We start from the raw sequence: 20,256 nt of genomic DNA on the forward strand, positions 1-20,256 counted from the left end.
CTGAAGTCAAAGGGACTGTGCACACGCTCACTTAGGCATGTGTGTGAGTATCTTGCTGGACTGGGACCCAAGGACTGATGCACCATTGGCTCTTATCGTCACCTGCATACACTTTATGCATGGGTGGAAACTGCAACCAAATGAGAGTGGTAGCATTTTACCTCCACTTTGTACTGGTGCAAATGACTACACGAGGTGCAAAGCGGCAACTGTGACCTCGACCCACAAAACTGCAGAGAGGCCCACAATATTCAAGACCCCAAACCACATGGAAGTCCCAATCTTAGTCTGAACTTTTGTGCCTTAGGCCTATCTTTTCTTGTGAGCCAGAACTCCAGCTATTACTGGGTCCTTAGAAAGGGCCAAAACTTGTGACGCGCTGAATCCTAGCAAAACCCATCAGCGGGATCTAGAAAATCACATAAGCATATGTTTAACAATATGCGTGAGTTCAATTGACTTCAATTGGATTCCTCATATGCTTAAAGTTAGGTGCACACTTAAGTGCTTTGCTACATCAGGGCCAGAGTATATGTAGTATCTTGCAGGATTGAGCCAAAAGAGAGGATATTTAAAGAATTTTCCTCTGTGCCTTTATGAATATTGTCCCTTGGCACAACTTTCTCCTCACCCCTTCCCCAATAACAAAAATAAATAAAAGTAAAAAGAAAAAAGGCATGCTTCATATTCCAGATGGATATTTACTTGCTTAATAGGTATTTTCCACTTTAAAAAAAATATTTATTTTTGGTACAAAGCATCCAGGAAAGCTTTTTTTTTTTCCATTTCCCCCTCTTTTTAAAAATAAAAACTATGTTTTTAAAGAGACACAAAAAGAAAAATCAGTTCTTTGCACTTGCTCTGTGCCTTCCCCACCCACTCCCAGACCACCTTTTAAATTTGGACCAATTTTAGTTTTCTTTCATATATATTTAATAATAAAATAAATAAAGGATTTACTTTTTGTTGTATATTGCAGTGCCATTTTTTTTTAAAAACAAAGGCTTTGTGGCTCAACGTTGCAAGGTAATATTAATAAACAAAAGGATTATACATTAATATCCTCCCCCTTCTCAGTCCCTCCCACTCGCTCCCCAAACCACAAAATAGAATACAATTCAAGTAGTCTCTTAAAAAAAAAAAGTTTTAAATGTCTGGCTATATAAGGCAAAGCAAGTACAGGACTAGTTAACAGAGTGTCCCCATCTTATTAGCAAGTGAGAGTATATCTGAGGGAAATGTAGTTGATTTCCCTCTTTTTATTGTTCCTAGACAGAATTTATATATATTAAACCAACCTATTTTACAGCCCTCTACCCACCTCACACACCTGTTTGCTCACCCAGTGTTGAGCCTTGGCAAGCTAATTGGCTTTTCTCTCCCATCTAGGCATCAGCTTTGATTCTGCACTAGGCGCAAAAAAGCCACCTTTGCACCTCTGGAATTATGTGGCTGTCTCAGGGGCTTGCCCCATCTCCCGTGTTAATCAGAGCAGCCTAGTGCTCTAAGTTACAGTCAGACTTTCCATGGTCCCGTAAAGTGAAAATAACCAGAGTGCAGCGAGCTCTGACTGCAGCCTCTCTATGCCATCCTCCCTATACCAGGCTTGTTAGGAAGGATGGTACAGAATCATTTTGCCAGCTCTACCCCTTAGGCTGGGGATATTCCCTGAGGGACCACTCTGCCCACCTGTCCTGGAATGGTATACGGGGATCACAGTGGAATAGAGTCTGCGCCTACCCCTTTGAAAAGGGAGGAGGCAAGGGAAGGAGCGGGATGAGGAGATGATTAGTCATGGAGCTATTGCTTCTGAGGAAACTCATGCAGGCCTTGATTCAGCAAGATACTGTGCCCAACTTCAAACATGGCTATAGTCCCATTGGATGCCTCTGGGGCCTCAGTGAGCCTTAAAGTCAGAGAGAAGGTGGTAGAGGGAGACCAAAAAGGACTCCATGAATGACACACAAACCTTGATGTGAATGTTAGGGCCCTAATCCTGCAAAAGCTTACGCCTAACTTTCCAAGCTATTAGTAGTCCCGTTGAAGTTGATGGAACTACACTCAGGGTGAGAAGTTAAGCACAGGCCTAAGTTCTTGCAGAATAGGGGCCTAGAGTTGTAACTCGGATACTTTAACAACATCAGAATAGTTTATCTTTTTTCAAAAAATTCCCTTTTGATCTAAACAAATGCGTATAGACGTATTTCTGCATGTGCGTGCATCTGTGTATGTGAGTGACAACCAACTAGCTCATATGGTCATGACCAAGCTATATTTCAGAAGAGAAAAGAAACACATTTATCACACTTTTCCTAAAACGAAAAGCTACAATTTCAAGTTCAGTATTGAATATCTTGTCCTTCCCTCCCCACCCCACCCCCTGCTATTTCTGGGTTTTTTCCCCCCTTCCAACTTACTTTAGCACCATAACACATTTTAAACATTACAATCCCTCTTCAGATACTACACAAAAATTGTCCCATAAAAATAGTGCTTTTTGCCAAAAAAAGTTATATATATTATATATATAAATCAACTAAATCCGTGGCAAATGTGCAATGCAGACGCCTCCTCTATTTAAAGTGAACATCAGTTCACTTCCTCTTTTTTATTTTTCCCCCTTTCCTTTACCTCTTTCTCACACTTCATCCGTGATTTTAAAAAGGTGCAAGTCGATTTGGAATCTTGTAATTAAGCACATACACACACATAAATTCAGATGGGTCTTCTTGGAATTTCTTCTCAGTTACTTTTTTTTTTTTTTTAAGTAAAGGTGCAAAAAAAAATTGCTCTTTACAAAAATAAGAAAAAATACCAAAGAAAAAAGTGGGGTGGGAATGAGAAAAAATGTAACCCCTCCAAATAAATTTTGCCCCATTTTTTTCACTTTATTGTCAAGAAAGACATGGAATGGACTCTTCTGTTTTTCAATTTCATATTCTTTTTTTTCTTGCTCTTGCTCTTTCTTTTGCCTTCTGCTGCTGGCACGTGGGATGTCATGCCCTGCCCAATATTAAAATAGTTCAAGTGCCAAACGGTCCCTTTTAAGTATGGGCTTGAAAATACTGGGTAGATAGGGGAACAAAACAAAACAGAAGTTTAAAAAAAAACCACTTTAATGCTTAAAGGACAATGCCACAGAAATTATGTTGTTGCTGACAATGCTGTAATCCCCTTCTCACTATGTCAGTTGTTTGGTTCTCTTTAAATTGGCGTTACAGTGCCCCCATTTTATTGCTTCTGGGTGGAAAGGCAATATCCCTCTTGCTTCACAGCCAAGAGGGCTAAGGGCTAGGGAAGTTAGGCTTCAAAAGTCCCCCCAGGAGATTTGAAAAAAAAAAATAGAATCCATTTCACAGTTCATTTCCGGTTGCCTGATGTTTCTGAGGAAACTTGCACTACCAGGGGCTTCTGGCTGGGCAGGGAGATGAGGGGACGATGCACCTTGGTTTCATCAGATGCTTGCAGCCCTTCGGCTTGCCACCGGTACCTGCGAGCGCGGAAGATGCTGGGAACTCCCCGTTGTAGGCGCTGTGAGCTCTTTTTCTGCCACACATCATATTTGGAGTACTTGGCATGTGAAGGTTTTTGAAAGCTATCCTGAAAGAGGAGAAAGGGGGTGGGGTGGTAAAGGAAAAAGAAAATGAGGGTCACTCTGAATAGACCATTGGCTGAAAACCCCATGACACTGTGGGCTGTTGTTGCAACAGTGAAGCCCAGCTAGGCAGACCTGCACAACCTGAGGTTCTGAAAGCAAAAGAGGTCACGCAAGCCAGCAATAGAACTCTGGAGTCGTATGACCAGTCTCCCTCTTTCTCCACTAGCTTACAATGCTTTCCTATTGCTCTAGTAGCCATTACCGCTTTTTGTGACTGAACTACTTTCACTTTGTAGTGGCCAGCACACATTTTCTAGATGATCTGGTGTTCCTTTGTGTTCTTATTAAACTCATTTGATTCCTCTCTTGCCTTTCAGTTTTAATCTCTATTTACCCTACTCTCTTTATTTACTTCATCTAGTCAGCTGATCTCTCACTTTATTATATGTTTGTTTTGGACAGGTTATTTTACATTATTTCCCCATTCAAGATATTCGCTCTATGTTCCATGAAGGTCTCTAGGTACTGTTGTTACTGCAGAAGCAGCAGATCTTAGAGATAAGAACTTTCCTCTCCCGTGGGATTTGTTTTTTTAAAGAGCAGCTGATTTCTAGATACAATCTTCACTTACCTTGCTTAGTGCTGGTAGGACCACAAGAGAAGAGGACGAGAGGTCCCGCTCAGACTTAACAGACTTTGCGCAGTACGTTTCCAAAAGAGCAAGGTCGCAGCTCCGAAAACAGCACTCCTCCACTATGCCACGGTTGAATCTTCTGTTATTTCGTCCCACGGGTCTACCTGAAATGGCAGACCTAGCAGTTAGGTATCAATGGTTTTGAATTAGATTGTCCTCTCTTCTTCCTATGTCTGCACACAGAACCTAGCACATTTTAGGTACTACTGCAGTATAAACAACACACAGTTTTTGTACCAGTGTAAATATTTCAGTTAGGGGTGCCATTTTTCACTGATGTAGTTATACGTACAGCTCTTAGTGTGGACACAGTTATACTGGTATGAAAGTGCCTTATAGTAGTAGATCTCGTTCCCTTTCCCGTATTGGAACAGCAATATAGGTATAAAGCCCCTTTAGACCCATATAACTGCATCTGTGAGGTATAGTTAAAGTGGTGCAATTTTTTTAGTGTAGACAAGGCCTAAATAATACACAGATGAGTATTAAAGCCTCTGGTGTTGGTCCTGCCAATTGTACGCTAGTAGAACGAGGTAGTAGCATTCCTTATGAGTAGGGGTTCTACCAAATTTGCGGCTGTGAAAATCACGTCATGGACCATGAAATCTGATCTCCCCCATGAAATCTGGTCTCTGGCTGCCCAGCTCTGAAGGCAGAATGGAGAGCAGCAGCTGCTGGCTGGGCACCCAGCTCTGAAAGCAGCGCCATGGCCAGCAGTAGCACCACCAGGCAGCAGCAGCCACTCTCCTGCCAACCAGCTTTAGGTAGCGCCACTGCCAGCAGCAGTGGAGAAGTAAGGGTGGCAATACCACAACCCCCTCATAGGCTTACGACCCACTTTTGGGTTGAGGCCCCCAGTTTGAGAAATGCTGCGGAGAAATCAAACATTTTTTTGCAGGTTGGTCCACATCATAAATAGCAAATTTCGTAACTGTATAATGCATCCACAGAATTAGCTATTTATGCCGTACCAACCCATGAAAAATGTGTGATTTCTCTGCGATTTAAGTAGACCCCTACTTATGAGGTGCCAGACTTCTATTGGAATGCTGACAGTCCAGCGGTGAAGTGGACCAATGGAGGGAAATTGTACCAGATAGACCAGTTGCAGCCATCTAAGAATAGTTATTTAACTTCTTAACTGAGTCTTTTAATACAGTTTTCTTCTTCCGTATTTCTCTGCAAAAGGATGCTGTAGCCAGCAGTTACGTTTTCAAATGCTCTGCAACAAGGGGATTTCATTTCACCGTGTAATTAAAACCAAAAACACTAGAGGAAAGGCCTAGATAGTTTGATATCTTAAACAAACAAAAAAACAGACATTCAAATTTGCCCACACTTCAGTGTGAAATGGGTCAGCTTGGGAAATATCAAACTTCTCAACCACAAAATGTCCTGGAACTAAATTGTGACTTTTGTTTTGCACATTTCCCCCCCACCAAAAGTGTTTGTAGTTTTTTTGCACTTGGCTGTTGTGGAGTTAGCTGGAGGGGTCTCTTTCTGAGCTTCTGAAACTAGCCCGGGGTTCTCAACCTGGGGATTGCAATCCTTGGGGATGGGGAGTGGGTCGTATCACTTTGCCCTTCCCATATTGCTGTGTGTGCATGCACACGCGAATGGTGGGAGTGTGTTCTAGCTAGATGGTGGGTGTAGCGGGGTGGTTACCCCGCTCCTGCCCTGAAGGGCTTACAACAGCCCTGGGAAAGGGCTGTGGCAGGGGAAAAGCTGGGCTGATTGGGAAAGCAGCCACAGCTGTAGCCAATGCAATCAGGGCCCAGCTGGCCCTTATAAGAGGGCGGTGGGCCAGACGGAAAAAGAGACACTCTCTCTAGCTTCTTGAGGGAGAAGGACCTGGCTGCCTGGGAGCTGAGCAGGGTACCTGAGGTGGACTAGTGCTGGGGAAGGGCAGAGGGAGATGGGGACCCCAGGCTGCAGGCTTAGTTAAGGGCCCACAAAAGGGGTATTAGAGCTGCAGAGGGGCAGCCCAGATATAGGCAGAGGGAGCTGGTCCAACCCCCCTTACCGATGATGAGTGGTTTACAGACTGAAGTCTGCCCCAGGGAGCGGGGGCTAGATGATGACTGGTAGTAGCCACTGAGGCAAGGTGCGGATAGGGGGTTGGGGAATCCTCTGGGTGGGGAGACCTAGATTATGGGTTGCTGCTAGGGGGCAGAACCTGATGTAAAGGGCACTGGGGTCCGAGAGGGACAATGGGGCCAGTGGCAGGTGAGACACCAGCCTGCAGAGGGCGCTCTGGACTGGAAGAGCTCATTCCTAGGACTACCAGCAGGAGGCGCCACGCCGGTGAGTCTTCGCCCCGCCACAGTGGGGAAGGGGACAACATCCTGGTATAAGAGATGTTAAGAGCCGGTGATCTAGAAACAGTATTCCAATTCCACTTCACTTCCCCAGTCAGAACATAAACACTGCAGGCTACTTGCACTTCTCATTTTCATGGGCACAGAGAAGTGTGCAGAAAGATCCAAGTTCAGCAAAGCACTTAAGCACGTGCAGGATTTCAGTGGGACTCTTCATGAGCTTAAAGTTAAGTGCTTTGCCAGATTGGGGTCTTAGTTACATAGAGCATTCTTCAGACCCATTAAAGAATAACCTACCAACTCTGCATAGACACACGCACTCTCATGTTGATGACGTACAGTAAATATGTAGTATGAAAGGAAGCCCCTGGAGACATACCACTAGTTTAATTGCTTTTAAAACAAAAAACACAACCTCTGTCCTATTTCATCTGACATCCCCATTTTCCGCCTTCGCCGCACAGCCACATTTTAAGGTCACTAGAACAAGTAAGGCACCAGAGTGAATCTGAGCTGCTATAGGGGACTTTGCTGACTCAGAACATCTAGTCCAGCTTCTGGAATCATTTAAAAAGAACTATTTTTTTTTCTTTTCTGAAAACATTTCAGGCACGACCTTTAATCAGCGAGCCGTGAAGGTTAGAAGGATGGTTTTCTCCCTAGAAAAGTTCAGTGAAGAGAAAAAGACAAGCATTGTTGGGAGTTTATTTCTCTCATTAAAATGTTGGTGGCATGTGAACTCCCTGCATTTGGATTGTTGTATTTAAAGGCAGAGCCCTCTCCCCCAGCCCCAGGCTTAGAACTGTGGCTCCCCCATTTAATTCTAATTTCCAACCCCAGCCCTACCCTGATTAGTTGAGCCAGTCCCCTGGCATCAGAAGTCAGCAGTAGTGGCCAGTTCCCTGTGACTGGCTGCCAGTCACTGGACATAAAAGGGTGCATTTTAGTGCCTTGCTATCTCTAGGGAAAGCCCCATGACTGCTATGGGTGTGTCCTTATGAGCTACCTGTCCCATTGGTGAGTCTGTGCATGTATTCCAGTTTGTAATACCCACTAATCAGCTGGTAAACAGTAAAGACAGCTGGAAGGGAGAGAGGCAGATGCCTCACTTACAGATACAGTGGATGTACTCTTCTCTGTGTGTGCTTAACTCCCATCAAGGTCTATGGCAGGGGTAGGCAAACCACGGCTCATGAGCCACATGCGGCTCTTTTACAGTTAAAATGAGGCTCGTGGAGGCCCTCGCTTCCCCCTCACCCCCCATTCTCCGCCTACCAGACTCGTCAGGGGCCAGGGAGAAACTCAGGGCTTCTGCTCTGTGGTGGGGCTAGGGGGTCTCTCAGGCAGGGCTTCAGCCTCACGGGGCATACCTGCTGGGGCTGGGGGCTTCAGCAGGAGTGGAGCTGGAGCCCCAAGCCCCGACAAGTGCTTCCTGTGGGGCTGAAGCCCCGAGACCCCCTTCCCCACAGGGCAGAAGACCCTAGCCCCACCACCCCACCGCAGGGCTGAAGCCCCGAGCCCCAGCAAGCACGCCCGGCCCTCGATTATCGTACGTGGCTCAGAGGATCAGTAAGTTTGGCCACCCCTGGTCTATGGTAAATGCAGGCCTATGCAGAGAGGGAGGGAATACTCCCTACCTGAGTTCATACTAAGAAGGGATCCACATTTACCTGGATAACCGATCATACTCAGCTGCTGGAGAGCTAACATGACAAATGTCCCCTTTTCTATTACAGACACTGGGCCAGTTCCTATAAGCAATTGAAATCTAGGAGAATCTAAGTATTGCACTGTCCCTGCTGTCTGAAAAGCTAGGAACAGCTCAAATATTTAGCATATTTATGATTCCAGGAAGGGGAGAGGGAGTGTAAAGTGAAAATCAAGAAAAAGCAAAGTGATCCTTTTTGATAGTACTTCATTCACATTCACACTAGTAGAAGGCTGTGTCAGCATTTCTGTCCTAAGGTGCTGAAGTGCATAGATTTGGGGGAAGGGATTATGTTTTAAAGACTTAACATTTCTTTCAAAGAGAGAAGTTAGCTATCAGTTGTGTATATTTTCCAAAGCACCTAAGTGACTTAGAAGCCTAAATGCCATCAACTTTCACTGACTCTTAGAAGCCTAAGGGTGGGATTCAAAAAGGTATTTGGGCACCTAACTCCTACTGATTTCAATGAGAACTTGGTGCCTAAATCTCTTGGCAAATTCCAGCCTAAGTTGCTTTTGAAAATGGGACTTAAGCACTTTTGAAAATGTTAACCAATATCTACTGCACACAGTTATGTGTGGGATTCTCAGAAATACGCATCTTTGGCCTAACTCTGCTCCCACTGACGTCAACGCAGCACCAAACGCTCTTGAAATTCCCACCCTTAGTTTGGCAGGTGAGTAGTCCAATATGGCCTTGTGTTTTTGCTTCTGCTGTTTCCACCTTCCATTCTTCAATCCTTTTTCCCAACCTCAACATTCCTTTCCCACCAAAAAGAAAACAAACAAAAACACTTGAAAACCCTGAGAATCTGCAAAGTTATCTGCTGTGTAACTGTCTGCCTGCTGTTTTCCTTGCTCACTTTGCTGCCAACTATTTTCCTATGATAGGACACATTTCCAATTACATAATTGTATGATGGCCGGGGATTTGAATCTCACCAGAAGCCACTACAACCTTTCATGAAAGATTTAGTGCTTTTAAAAACAACAAACAAGGATATTCAGTACCAGAAACTACTGCTAGATAATGACCCAAAGGCAACAGAAGCCAGGAAATGTCTAGTTAAGGATGATAACACTGCTGGACTAGGTTGGGGTGAGTGTTAGTTCCCTAATGTGATTTATTCATGGACTGAAGGGTGAATTTTCTGGCTTTTGGCCCATCTGTGGCCTCTTGCCTTAATGTCACTGAAACACGTGAGGAGGTTGGGTTGCTGTATTACCACACTGAAATGCACTACCTTAGGGAATCTATTCTTTGGCAGAGGTGATAGAAGAGGGATCAGCAGCCATTCACTCCCACATTAGTGCAAGAGTTAAATGTTTGCCTTTTCCCTTGTGTTTTCTATTTAACTAATAATTGTATTTTCACAAGGAGACCTGCTTCCTTTCCTGCTCCATAAATCAATCATTCCGTTAAAGCCCTATGCTTACTGGGCATGCTCGTCTGAAATCGACCCCCAGTATTGCTGATATGTACCAGGTTACCCAGAATCCCTAGCACTTTTAATATCATTTAAAAACAGGACCCTTTCTGGATCACTCCACACCCTCTGGGAAGGGGGGTTGGTTTGAAGTATGTTATAGAATGAGCAAAGTTAGCAGTAACATTAGCTCACGTGAACGCTGCTGGGGCAGTGCAAGTGCATTTCATAGCAAAGTATTATGCATCGTCTCTGGCCAACGTTTTCAGAGGTGATGGGCACCTGCATCTCCCTGTGACTTCAGTGTGAGCTATGGAACATCTGTGGGAAAATCAGGCCAATGCTACTTAGGTGCCTAATTTTCTGCACGGATTTTTGCTTTGATTTGCAGCAAGAAAAAGTGATTGTGCTCAGTCACCAAGCTACTGGGCTTCCGGGTGACCGCAGGCAAATCACTTCACCTTGCTGTGCCTCAGTTTCCCCACCTGTAAAATGCAGCTAATATTGCCCTCCTTTGTAAAGCACTTTGAGATCTACTGATGAAAAGAGAGCTAGGTAATATTATTATAGTCATGTAGATTCTTCTACTATCACTAATACTTACACCGCAGAGCAAATATCTGCAGAGTAACTGCAGGCCTCAGCTTTGTCATGCATGTAAGTAGCAAACAGGATTTTTGATAGCACTTCTTCCCTCTCCCTTAGTATGATGTGAAACAAGTGCTACTTCAGGAGGCACATGGGTGTATGCACATGCATATCCTAGGTGACACAGTAAGGCGCTGGAGGAAGAAGATCCAGTCCTGCTCATGTCACCTACATTCAGATCTGCCAAATCAAAGCGAGTGTGGCAGGCGTAGCTGGGCAGATGTCAGGTCACCACCTTTCTGCTTTTCATAGGAGTGCAACATAGCAACAAGTGTCACTGGGTCATGCTGCCGGTCTGGGAGCCCATTGCTGGAGAGCTGGTATCTGGAGAAAGCAGACTGTCCAGAGTAGTACCTAATGTTCAGAGCTTGTTTTTAGAGCTCACGGAGGAGGAGAGGTGCTGGCCGACCTGTTCCTTTAATTCAAACAGCCCCAGGACACCAGCCACAAAGTGGGGACAGGTTTGCTAGACTGGTCATCCCTGAATTTCTCTGGCTCCCCCACCCCTCTATCAGCTTCTCAATCAAAATTGCTGCTAGCACTTACATTTGAGTGCATGTATGGATATGTATGCATAAGGGAGACCGTGTTAGACAGACACCTGTCAGGCATGGTCTAGATAATACTTAGTCTTGCCATGAGTGCAGGGGACTGGACTAGATGATCTCTCGAGGTCCCTTCCAGTCCTATGATTCTATGTGCATAGCTGTATGTGGGTGGGGGGGAAATGCACACATGCACGTCTTTGCACAGAGTGGGGGAAATGCATGTACTTGTTCATGGCTGTGTGGGGAAGGAACAGTGTGTACGCGCTGGGTGTTTGCGTGCCACACACAGGAGAAATTTTAGGATTCTCCGGAGCCCTCTCCCCGGTTTCTCCAATCAGTCAAGCACCAAGCCAAATGGAATGAGACTTTGGGTGTAAACAATCCCCTCTCCCCTGTCAGAGGAATGTAGAGACCAACAAGAGAGCCTTTGTCAGATGGCTGGGCAGCCACAGCCATTGTCTCAGTCCCCCTGCCTGCCCCTCCCCCCACCCAGCAGCAGCTCCCCCCCCCCCTTCTTTTTCCTAGTGTTATTGTGAGGAATGGCAGAGAGAAAGAATGTGCCCTGTCAGCATAAGTGGCTGTTGGAAAGAGCTAAATTCTTATCAGCTGTTGGAAAGGAGGAAACAGGAGCTGTTGTTTACAGAGAAGTCAGACCCCCCCCCCCATTCCCCCCTTCTCCACTGGCCCCTATTCCAATAACTCCAGATCCAGGTCTTCCTTTCTACCCACCCCTCTCCCTGGTTCTGTTTTTTTGCTAATAGCAGAAGTCCCTTGCTCCTGCTGAGGCCCTAATCCTGGTGTCAGACTCTTGGCCCTGCACCCCTCATTCTAATGCCTCTGGGCCTAAATCACCATCATCCTGCTCATAGTGCAGTCACTCTTACTGGTGCAAAAAGCTTCCTGGTCAGAAGGATAGCCTTCAATGCTGCCTTTGCATCCCTGTGTTGGACTGTAGGAGGGTCAGGATAGCAGCGAGTTGGAAACTATCAAAAACATTCACACAGGGTTTGGTGTTTTGACATCCAACTCGTTTTAGAGAGCTGGTTTTCTGCCACTCTCTCCTCTCATCAGCCTCAGAGGAAAATCTTCACAAGTGTCTTGCTCAAATACAAGAACAGTCCAGAAGTCCTGCAAGATCACTTAACCTCTAGGGCCAGATCCTCAGCTGGTATAAATTGGCAAAAGCTCCACTGATCTACACCAGCGGAGGACCTGGCTACGAGGGGGAGAGGTTTATACTACATTGTGAGAGGGTCATAGGAGTTTTCATTGCAAAATGTTTTCATAGTGTCTCTCCCCAAATTTCCTCCTGAAATGATTTGACGAAGGGAAAAATCACATATGGTACCAGCTGAAGGAGGATGTACATTTTTTCGCATGTCTCAGAACTGTTTTTTCTCTGCACCGCAAAACACCTTTGCATCCTCTCTTGCTAAGTACAGAAATGGAGAGGAGCTGAAGCAGAATCCCAGATCAAAATATTCTCCCAACCCTTCTCCCCTGGGGGTGCACAAGATCTAGATTTAAATATTAAGGCTTTAGCTCATTTCCATGCAGAACAGAGAGAAACAATATCTCCACCCCACCCCCACCCCCTTAAACCAGTGGTTTTCAACCTTTTTTCATTTGCAGACCCCTAAAAAATTTCAAATGGAGGTGCAGGCCCCTTGGAAATCTTAGACGTAGTCTGTGGATCCCCAGGAGTCCGCAGACCACAAGTTGAAAACCACTGGCTTAAACCAAAAAAATATCTAAAGGGTGTGGGGTTTTAACGCCTGGAGTTAGGAGTACACCCAGAAGAACTGTTGCCTTTGGACTATTCCTGCAGATCTCATTCATGTGTGAATTCCATTTAAACATCAGTGGGCTTTCTCACAGAGTTTTCTTCAGGAGTAAGGGCTACAGGATTGGGACCCTGGGGAGCAGAAAGTACATCCTCTCCATTTCCGTTTATCGCTGTTGGGTGACAGTAGCATCCGGACCTCATAGTATTGCATGCTACACAGACAATGCCAATCCCTGGACCACAGAGATTACTGTCTAAGTAGACAAGAGAAACTATACCAGACAAAGCAAAAAGTATTTTTAAAAGTGCAAAACTTTTTTATGGTTTATATGAAAAGAGATGATTTCTCTCATCGATCCCATCCCCTCAGTCGAGCAACGCCAGCACCAGGACTGACTCAGTGTGTCATCCTTCTGTACTAACAACCCAGCAGAAATGTTCCTCTGGTAACTAACTAGGCACCAGCATTTAAGTTAGTTTCAACACCGATAATCTCTGTGATAGTTTGTATTTCTTTTAGAGCCTCGGCTCTTGGGAGTCATGATTAATATTTATGATTTGTAATGCGATGGTGGCTAGGAGCCCCCTGGCATGGACCAAGACCCATTGTGCTAGGCACTGTGAAAATACAGACCAAAGAGATGGACCCTGCCCCAAAGACCTTGCAGTCTAAGTAATCTCCCCTTTCCTGTCATTCATAAGTTTCTCGCTCTTGTGCAGAAGAGTTTGAAAATGTGAGCCCTAAAGGCTCCGAATCCAGAAGGCATATAAAAAAGAACCCAATGCTTATTTTTAAGATAATCTCATTATTTATGAACACCTGAGGTTGGGGATTCTGATTCTTCCAAGTTAATTTAATTTTTAGTCCCATATAGTAACCATCTACCCTCCCCCGGTGTACTTCCCTGCGTCAACAGATAAATGCATTGACCCAGCTCTCCACTGCTTTGCACCCTTGTACTGGCAACGACCCCTGTCTAACGTGGGTGTAAAGTGGTTGCCATTCTGATCTGATGGGATCTTGCATCTACCATGCACTGGTGCAAATGGCAATAACACAGTGCAGGGCAATGGAGAATCAGGCCCAGGATGTTTGAAAGGTGCTCAGACACTACAGCAACCAGGGCTAATGGAGGCACATAAATGCAACAGTGCTGTGCCTCCCAGCGATGCCTGCCTAGTGCTTTAGTTTTAATTGACTTTTTAAAATTATTTCCTTTCATACTGATGTATAGCAGGGGGTTCCTATGAAAATCCCAGGGCTGGAAGAGAAGCAATGCATGAAATAAGTCAACACATTTTAATGTTTAGACCTTTCTCTGATAGATGCAGGTGGAGCTCATCAGTGGGGGGGGGGGGGGGCAGATTATCCAACAGGTTCACCTCCCCTGTATGCATGCAAATGCTGTGCTTAATTTGTGCCAGGGCTTCCCAGAGCTCAGCCCCAGCACCTCTAGGCTTGGCAGTTCGTAGCCCCAGCACTTCTGGGCTTGCTGCATCAGTTATGAAAGTAAAAAAAAATTGCTTGAGCCCTGGCACCTAATTGCTTGAGCCCCGGCACCTCTTTCATTACAAATTAAGCACTGTTTAAACGGCATGCTGAGCAGCCAGTGTTCTCAATGAGAGCTGCTTGGTGCTAAGCAGTTATGAAAAATCTGGCCCCAGTTTTGAAAAGTAAAGCCAGAATTTTCCAAAGACTCAGTTCAGCACAACGAGCAGGAGATAAACTAAAGAGAAAGTTCCTTAGAGCATTAGGGTGCATTCTAACTCGGATGCCACTGAGGGCTTTTTCAGAGCTAATAAGCATGTTTCTATGCTATGCTCCTCTGTGCCCAGTGTCTCAGTATAGTGACATGTTCCCATGACTTGCCAGGTGTAATTTGATTTACATTGCGGGTCCTATGAAGCACCCCTTCTTAGGTGGTAAAGGATTAACATGGGCTTGGGCTGGTTTTAGTTCCTCTCCCTGTGCACAGGGACCCTTCAGAAAAATTGAGAGAAAAGAGTATTTGCCACTTGGCATGAAGCTGCTTATCTGCCTTCAAAAGTGGTTGTTGTTTTTTTTGGACTGGAAGAAAGGGTTACTTGAGGTGAAAGGAGGTCCGTATGTCAGCAAAACAAAAGCCCCATTCCCTTTCCTCCCCAGAGAGGGGGAAGGGAGAAAGATGCACAAAAGGAGAGAGACAGACACTCAACTATATATAGACAGAGAGGAAGAGGTGTTAGACCCAGACAGAGTTATCCTCTTCACAATTGGCTAGTAAAGCAAGTCTCTGGTCCTATAGTCTCAGCAGAACTTTGGCATGTGGTCTGTTGACAGAAGGAAATGTGGAAGGCAGAAGATGAGAACAGAAAGAGTAACTAGAACTGCAAACTCTTTCAGCTAAGCTAACCAACAGAAAGGAAGTGCTCCAAACCAGCTTCCAGGACTGCAGCCCCTGGAGCACTTGCTAGTGGTCAGCAGAAAAGTAGCTGGTGACATGGTGAAAGTTTATGATCAGCTGCTCAATCACACCAGTGCAGCTAAAAATACATTCTTAATATTACACTGCTGTGCCACTGGGACAGCCAGTCGAGGGACAGTGCATCATATTGTGTCCAGTTCTGGGTATTGTGTCCAGTTCTGGGCACCACATTTCAGGAAGGATGTGGACAAATTGGAGAAAGTCCAGAGAACAGCAACAAGAATGATTAAAGGTCTAGAAAACATAACCTATGAGGGAAGATTGAAAAAATGGGGTTTGTTTAGTCTGGAAAACAAAGGATTGAGAGGGGACATGATAATTTTCAAGTACATAAAAGTTTGTTGCAAGGAGGAGGGAGAAGAATTGTTCTTAACATTTTGAGGATAGGACAAGAAGCAATGGGCTTAAATTGCAACAAGGGAGGTTTAGGTTGGACATTAGGAAAAACTACCTGTCAGGGTGGTTAAGCACTGGAATAAATTGCCTAGGGAGGTTGTAGAATCTCCATCATTGGGGATTTTTATGAGCAGGTTGGACAAACACCTTTCAGGGATGGTCTAGAATCTAGATAACACTTAGCCCTGCCTTGAGTGCAGGGGACTGAAGTAGATGACCTCTCGAGGTCCCTTCCAGTTCTATGATGTTATGCTTCTGTACCACCACGAATTGTAGGTGAGGGGTCCAGGAGACAATCTCAATGTGGTTTGCACTATGAAAGTTTTGGAACCTCCTTCTGCTCCTGTGAGATGAGGCAAAACAATAGAACTGATGCGACATCAGTTGAGCTGACCTAAACCTCAAAGTTCAGATCAAAACACTTTGGGGGTAGAGATTCAGGTTCTTTTCTAAATGTATCAATTCCCCTTCCCCCTGGAAACTGAGATTGAGATATCAATATTTCAGAAAGCAAATTTCCCCTGTATCTCAAAATAAATCTATACAGTTGGTTACCAATTTAGATAGGCTAATTAGTGGCAATTCTCAAAGTCAGATTGGAGGTAAGGGAGGGGAGAATTTATAACAGGGAGTGCATTTGCTATCTGCATCAAATTCATTAGTTCATCTACCTTTACCTCTCCTGGCCATCTTCCTACCAATTATACTTGTCTTTCAGTGTTACTCCTGTAATTAGTTTAAAGCAGTTCAGTCAGCAAGCGAATAGCAAGATGTAAGTATTCTTTAATTGGGGGAGGGAGAAATAGCGTCCTTTGATTGAAACACCTAAACAAGACTCTTGCAACAAATTCAGGGTGCAGCTCTACTGAAACCAGTGGAGCTGCAGCCTCACTGCAGAAATGAATTTGCCCAATGTAAGGCTGAAGGGATGAAGTGTGACCCTGTCTACATGAGGAAAATGGCCTGGTGCTAACCACAGTATGTTCATCCTTCCTCTCCTTTCCCTCCTATACCTCACAGTTGTGGAATCCTTTAGCTGCTAGTATAAATGGGACAAAATGATGTGATATTGTTAAGGAAAGGGGATGGCCTAGACAGTATTTGGTCCTGCCATACGGGCAGGGGACTGGACTCAATGACCTCTCGAGGTCCCTTCCAGTCCTAGAATCTATGAATCTATGACAGTGTGATGTGATTGGGTCTCTATCATACTTCCACTAATGCCGCCAAAGACATTTTTGCCCTATATGCCAGCAGCTAAACAATTTTTTTTTTTTGACACCAGTTGTAGAGCAACAGGGTGGGAAAGGACTGTTAACCACTATTGTCAGCAGTGGGTCATTATCCATGCTTGGGGACTTTGAAATTCACTGGGAGTGGCCTGAAACAGACAAATGCAGACAACCAGAGCTGCACAGATAAAAGGAAAACTGAGTATTTCCTCTTAAATCAATGTATATTGTTATTGGCAGCTTTTGTCCGTAAGCATCAGGTAAAACTGTAAGCGGAATGCCTGATTGGATGTGTGTGTCTGGGTGTATGTACAAGCTTTCACTCATGCAGGGCACAGATTGAGCATGCAGTAATAAGACAATGGCTTGGGAAAATCGTTATGGCCATTGCATTCTTGCACCAGTGTGATCAACTTCCCAGCAATCTCCCTGCTCCACCTCGGATATGGGAGTTTTCTGCCAAGAGAATACTCCTAGCTTAACAGGCAGCTTCCTTTTGACACTTCTGGCACAGCCACATGCATGAAAAACAAGGGCTTCCCCCAGTATGGTAGAGCCTTCATCACACTTGGGGCCTGATTCCCTGGTCTTGCTCCTTGGGTAGTTGCTTATACCTGTACAAAATAGGTGTAAGATGCTACAATTTTGATTTGTGTAGGATTTGACACCTTCCACTTTATACTGGTGTAAGTGATGACACAAAAGTGCAAGAGAGTAGAGAACCTATGCCCTCGTGTCTTATTACAACTGCTAGTGTATTTCCCATAGTCTTCACTTTTTGGGTGGTGCACTGAGCCAGGGTAAGTTATGTTAGATCTAATGCCCGGCACATGGGGATATTGATACCAGAGCATGCAATATGGCACCTCCAGTCAGAGAGATCTTTAGAATGAGCTCTGTCTCCCTGGAAATGAGCTGAATCCTAGTAGTGTGAGCTGCCCACCAGGGACATAGGACCAGTGCTCTTAGAAGTCACCTGTTCATCCACAGGGATGAAGCATGTGTGATTGTGTCTGCACTAATGTATCTTTGGAGGAGAACCTTTCCTGCTGCATGCCCCTCCGGCTTCCCTGATGCACAAGTAGCCAGTCAATGCAACACAAAAAAATGCCAGAGCTACTTACTGAAGTAGAAGCCCCTGTCCCCACAGACAAACTGCAGTGTGTCTACTAGTTCCCCACCACAGAGCGTTTCAGCAGTGCCATATGCCGACGTGGAGTCCACCGTGTATGCCAGGAAGGTGAGTGCGAGCAGCAGTATCCGCCTAGAGGCGCACATCCTCTGCACCTGAAAGACACAAATTCAAAATGTTAACTATGGTGCAGAACCCCACTCGAGTGTTCTCAAGGCACCAAGCACAACATGCATGTGTGCATGCACAGGAGAGCTTGTGACTGTTTGTGTAAGGAGAAGCATGTGCTCTTTAGCTTATTTGCGAAGGATTCAGACTCTTCTGACAGTGGTTAAAAACAAGCAATTGCCAGACAACATTCATCTTGCCACTTCCATACAGCTGGCTCCCGCAAAGTAACATCTCCTCTCAGTCACCCAGAGAAGATTCTGCCTCTGAGGGAAGTTCCCATTTTTGTCACAGCCAAGGACAGGTGGCCTTAGTTGCTGCCATTAGATGTTTCTTCTCCTTTTTGCTCAGCCAATCTCAGGGGCCGAGCTTTGAATACAATCTCTGGGAGACTAAAGGTGGGGTTACAAAGAGATCCCTTAGAACTGCCATTCTCTTCCTTATGGAAACACCACATTAGTCTTTCAGACACCAAAAGTTAGGGCTAAGGCATCATAGGTAGGGCTAAGTTTTCTACAGCAATAATTTAAACTGTGATTCTGTGCGACTGTTATGTGCTACCATTTCTCTATTCAACTCCAGCCATGAACCTCAGTACTGACCTGCTGTATCCCCCTCTATTCCAGTCCCAGGCCTCTGAGCATTGACTGCAAAATGTGTGAGGGGGGGAAGGGGAAAGTTGGTTGTGGTGGTGGTGGTCATACAGGCCAATAGTCTAGGGTTAAACAACCAACTAATCTTATTTTATTTGTGGCCTAAATCAAGATTTGAACCCAGATCTCCAGAAGGTTTAAAGGCCAATGCCTAATGCCCTCCATCACAAAGTCTGTACCTCAGGTTCCCCTCCCTAGCATGTTAGGATCTGATTTTGATTCCACATGGGTGTGTATGTAACGCCATTAAGTGCTACCATACACCTTTGGGTGGCCTTAGGCAAGCCCCTTTACCTCAGTGTCCCACTTTCAGCCTCTTTAAAATGGGCCTGATACCACCTCTCAGGGGTGAAGAGGCTAAACCCATGAATGACTGGAGACCGGGATACCTCAGTGATGAGCACCTCCAGAGAAAACCCGGATATAAAGCAGCATGGTGAATGTGCCTGCTGAAATCCAATCAGAACTGCAGGGGGCAAGAATGGCAAGATGGCAACTGGAATAAGGTAATTTTGAGGTCCAAAGTTAGTGCGAAAAAAATGCTGTATTATCTATGTACTACTTAGGCTCTCATCACCAGAGCATCTGAACAACTCTTAATTATTAATGGATTTTTATCCAGCTCACTCTGGTGAAACAGCATGGTTTTATTCCTGTTTTACAGATGGGGAAGAGAGGCCTAGGGTAGATTAAGGAGACTTGCCCAGGGTCACATAGGAAGTCTGTGACTGAGCCTAGAACTGAATTCAAGTCTCCTGAGTACCAACCCAATACCCAATCCATAAAGCCGTCCTTCCTACCAACTTTCATAGTAGAGTATCGCTCAACCCACCAGTGATAGAAATAATCTGACCTTACAATGGTTACTAGTCCCTTTTAGATTATGAACAAATAAAAGGCCATTTACCACGTGGGCCAAGCATGGCGGGGAAATAGGAAGGGGAGCCGAGGACTCCTCCAGTGTCATCTTTTTCCTGTTACAATTTTAATGTTTGATTTCTTATTAGAGATGGACCTGAACCAGAGCCCCGGCTCAGAACATCCCTGACCTAGTTCTGTGATTCAGGCCTCATTTCCATGACCAACACATGATTTTGCTAGCTTGTATGAAGACATGTTCTGAAGAAGCTGCAAAGAGAAAGATGCACATCCTATCCTCATTTGCTGGTCCAAACAGGAGGTATAAACTGATATGATCTGCCACTGTCCCTTGTAGTTCTGGCTTGTGCTCCCACAAGCCAGTACAGTGGGTACTCCTTGTTAGTCTTCCTAAACTGGCAACACTCCTAAAATGCTCCTATTGGAAGATGCTTCAGTTCAGGCCAGATATCCAGGCTGGCTTGTAAAATTAAAAAGATAATAGAGGAGTTTTTAAACTAAGGGCTAGGGGACAGCTGACAAGTGTGGAGGAGCACAAGGTTCGGACAGACACATCCCTTAAGGGAGGATTTATTAAAGGGGATACTCTAAATCCTAGTAAGGAG

At 45.0% G+C, this 20,256-nt stretch overlaps 1 protein-coding gene across 1 annotated transcript in view; it reads right to left on the reverse strand.

Annotated features, from left to right (window-relative positions):
• Positions 1-2,750: 2,750 nt before the first annotated feature.
• IGF2 (insulin like growth factor 2) overlaps positions 2,751-20,256 on the reverse strand; it is a 31,562-nt gene continuing 14,056 nt past the window's right edge. Inside the window, exons 2-4 of the mRNA XM_024209134.2 lie at positions 17,944-18,106; positions 4,230-4,396; positions 2,751-3,600 (exon numbers count right to left, since the gene is read on the reverse strand). Of these exons, the coding sequence (XP_024064902.1) occupies positions 3,361-3,600; positions 4,230-4,396; positions 17,944-18,106 (570 nt within the window). The 3' untranslated portion in view covers positions 2,751-3,360. The remainder of the gene's footprint in view (positions 3,601-4,229; positions 4,397-17,943; positions 18,107-20,256) is intronic.

Source organism: Terrapene carolina, unplaced genomic scaffold, assembly GCF_002925995.2.
Source record: "Terrapene carolina triunguis isolate 2854851 unplaced genomic scaffold, T_m_triunguis-2.0 Scaffold171, whole genome shotgun sequence".
In the NCBI taxonomy this organism is placed as follows: Eukaryota; Metazoa; Chordata; order Testudines; family Emydidae; genus Terrapene; species Terrapene triunguis.